The sequence below is a fragment of the Triticum aestivum genome, chromosome 2D (genome assembly GCF_018294505.1).
Source record: "Triticum aestivum cultivar Chinese Spring chromosome 2D, IWGSC CS RefSeq v2.1, whole genome shotgun sequence".
NCBI classification, from domain to species: domain Eukaryota; kingdom Viridiplantae; phylum Streptophyta; class Magnoliopsida; order Poales; family Poaceae; genus Triticum; species Triticum aestivum.
The window spans coordinates 620,910,972-620,914,041 of NC_057799.1; the positions used below are offsets into that span (position 1 = coordinate 620,910,972).

Below are 3,070 nucleotides of genomic sequence, written 5' to 3' on the forward strand. Positions count from 1 at the left end.
CCACTCTTCTTCTCATCAACACAAACAAGTATCGATCAGCTTGCTTCACCACCACAAAATCCACACTCCACTGCTATCAAGCTTCAAGCATCAGAGAGTTCAGGCAGACCATTGAGCGGCATCATCTCCTCCAACGCGGCGAGAAGAACAGAGTTGCAGAGAGATCATGGCGGGTGCGGCGAAGGCGTCATGGATGGTTGCGATGAGCGTGGGCGCCGTGGAGGCGCTCAAGGATCAGGCCGGGCTCTGCCGCTGGAACTACGCGCTCCGGTCCATCCACCGGACTGCCAAGGCCAGGGCCAACGTCCGTGGCGGCGTCTCGCAGGGCGCAAGGCAGCTTCCGGCTTCCGCAGCGGTGGCGGAGAAGCGACGAGCAGAGAAGACCGAAGAGGGGCTGAGGACCGTGATGTACCTCAGCTGCTGGGGTCCCAATTAGTACTACTAGCTACCAAGAGGTGTTTTCTCCTAGCTCCAGCATCTGTTAGAAACTTCTAGCAACAACCACGCCGTGTGACTTGGCTGGTTAATTCCCTGCCGATTATAAATACGTATCACGATGATGATGATGAAACCTTTCCCCACTTCGAGTTCACATTATCCTTCTTCAGAAAGGTTTGAATTGCCTTTCAAACTGATCTGTTTGTTTCAAATTCTTTGGGAAGATTGTTGTTTCGAGTTGGGCGCAAGCTTTGCCTGTTGCTCTGTTCGATGGGCAGAGCATTGATCCTGCTCCATTTTCCGCCAGCTTGTGCAGATGATAATCAAAACCTTCTTCTTTTTTTGCGAATTAGTGTTGTAGGTTCAGTTTTATAAACATATGAATATGATACTACCTCCGTCTCGGTGAATAAGTCATTCGCGTAGTTCTAGGTCGATGATTTAACTATCTAAATATGGATTATGTGTATAAAAAATATATATTTAGAAATTACATCCGTGTAGAAATCTAGTGATATACTTTTCATAACATATAACTCATATTTAATTGCTCAAATCAATGACCTAGAACTACGTAAATAACTTATTCATCTAGACGGAGGTAGTAGTACAGTATGCATCTTTCCACTATTTGTGCAACCTCACATGCGTCTTCTTTGTTGTGTTCGTCCATCAGACGTACGCGGGACTGTTACTACCAAACAAGCGCTGAAAGTGGAAACCATGTGTTGCTCCTCTGGTTCCCCCTCCCCCCGGCCAGCTCTCATACTCGTACGTGTTCTCACTGTCACATGTCCACAACATGAGCCTGAAGCCCTGAGGTGATAAAGTTTCTCCAGTTAAGTCGGTGAAGAAACTTACAATATTTGGCTACTGCACTGAAAATGTGATTGCTTGCTATAGGACCAGCGCATCAGACCAGCCGATGAAGACAAGTGTAGATCGGAAGGATTCAACTTGCAGACACACAGACCTAGACGAACGAAGATCGGATCCATCGAAGACAAACGCCGACCGTATCCCATGAAATCCGTTGGAAACACACGTCCACACGCCCTCCGACGAGCTTGAAGCATCAACCGGGCGTGGGCTAGGCAGGGAGAACCTTATTTCATCTAAAAAAAGCAGTCGCCGCCTCATCTTCTTGAGCATGGCACAAATCCTAACAAAACTCTGAAAAGCATGTAAAAATGGAGCCCTCCCGCCGGCAAGGGCCGGTATCCACCGCGCCTCCATGGTCCAAGGACCATAGAAGACGAGGCGGACCGGTGGCGGCGCCAGCGAGAGGTAGGGAAACCCTAGACGGGAGTTCGCACAAGAGCGGGAGCGAAGAATTTTTTTTTGTACAATTAACATTCTTGGCTTTACATGTCACCAGTGGTTATACCTTTTTATTAATTTGCAGGGGCATGTATTATATATTTTTTGTATATTTTAATAAATATATATTTTTCTCCATCAGTTGTCAAAGTATAAAACTACAATGTGGAAATTTTTTGGACTCCCAGGTCTCCCAAGTGTCAAACGTCTAGATTTGCATCTTGACACATTTATAGTTGTCTTACCATAAAGTTGACGCGATGATTTTGAATATACCGAATTCATGTTATTCCTTCGGGGGAAAAATGATTCTCCAACTATTGTCAAATCTTAAATTTGGCTCCAAACATCAAAAAAATTCTTTGCCAATCAAGTATCAAAAACATCTAGACTTGGTATTTTGCCCCATTGAAAGTGGTTTTGCATACATGGTAGCATAATCACCACAATGATTTTTTTTACATCACATGGGAAAGATGAGAAAATAGAACAATAAAAAATTCAGACATTTGCTAAACAATATATGTTTATTTTAGGAATTTTTTGTCTATACAAAAAAAAGCATGGAAATGAAGAGGTACAGAAAAAATTGGTCAAAATGAACGAATTTGCGAAAAACCTTTTATATTTGAAGATGTATTAAAACTAAGAGAATTTCAAATTTGAAGAATTAAATCGAGGAAATTAAATCTTTTGAGTTTTATCAGATTACATGGTTTCCTGAATATAGTATATGATAATTATCCAATTTCAAAACTCCTGAAATCTTACCTGATTCTTTATGTTTTTCCTAAAAAATAATGTGTTAATTTCCCCATTTTATTTGTGTTCTGCCAATTTTATTTGCACACTTAGTTACGACATGTGCAAAACCCCCTCTATGGCAACTAAAATAAATTGCTTTCCATGAAGCAGTAACTTCGACAATTCTACCCGCAAAAAAAAAAAACTTCGACAATCCTGACATTTTTTAGCCTACGAACAATAGTCCTACAGTATTCTAAGACAACTAATGTTACTACTCGCAAGTGGCAATAACATTTGAATCTGCTTACTGAATATTTACACACATCACCTATCCTTTATTCATATCTTATCTCTGTCGGCTTGTTCCAATCCCAGACTCTATCGCAATGGCCAAAACCACCACTTCCACAGAGAATAAACAAACGACACGGCAACGATGGTTGCGGCGTGAAGAAGCAGAGTAGCAGCAGAGTGATGACTCCAGAAGCACCCGGTTTCGTGGGAAAACCAACGTCCGCGACCACTGTTTTGCTCCAGACCTCCCGTATATAACCACGTCCCAGCC

The 3,070-nt window shown here is 42.6% G+C and overlaps 1 protein-coding gene across 1 annotated transcript; it reads left to right on the top strand.

The window, feature by feature from the left end:
* Positions 1 to 592, top strand: LOC123050467 (uncharacterized). Its single transcript, XM_044473255.1, has one exon. The coding sequence runs from the start codon at positions 167 to 169 to the stop codon at positions 434 to 436; it is 270 nt and encodes an 89-aa protein (XP_044329190.1). The 5' UTR covers positions 1 to 166; the 3' UTR covers positions 437 to 592.
* Positions 593 to 3,070: the final 2,478 nt, after the last annotated feature.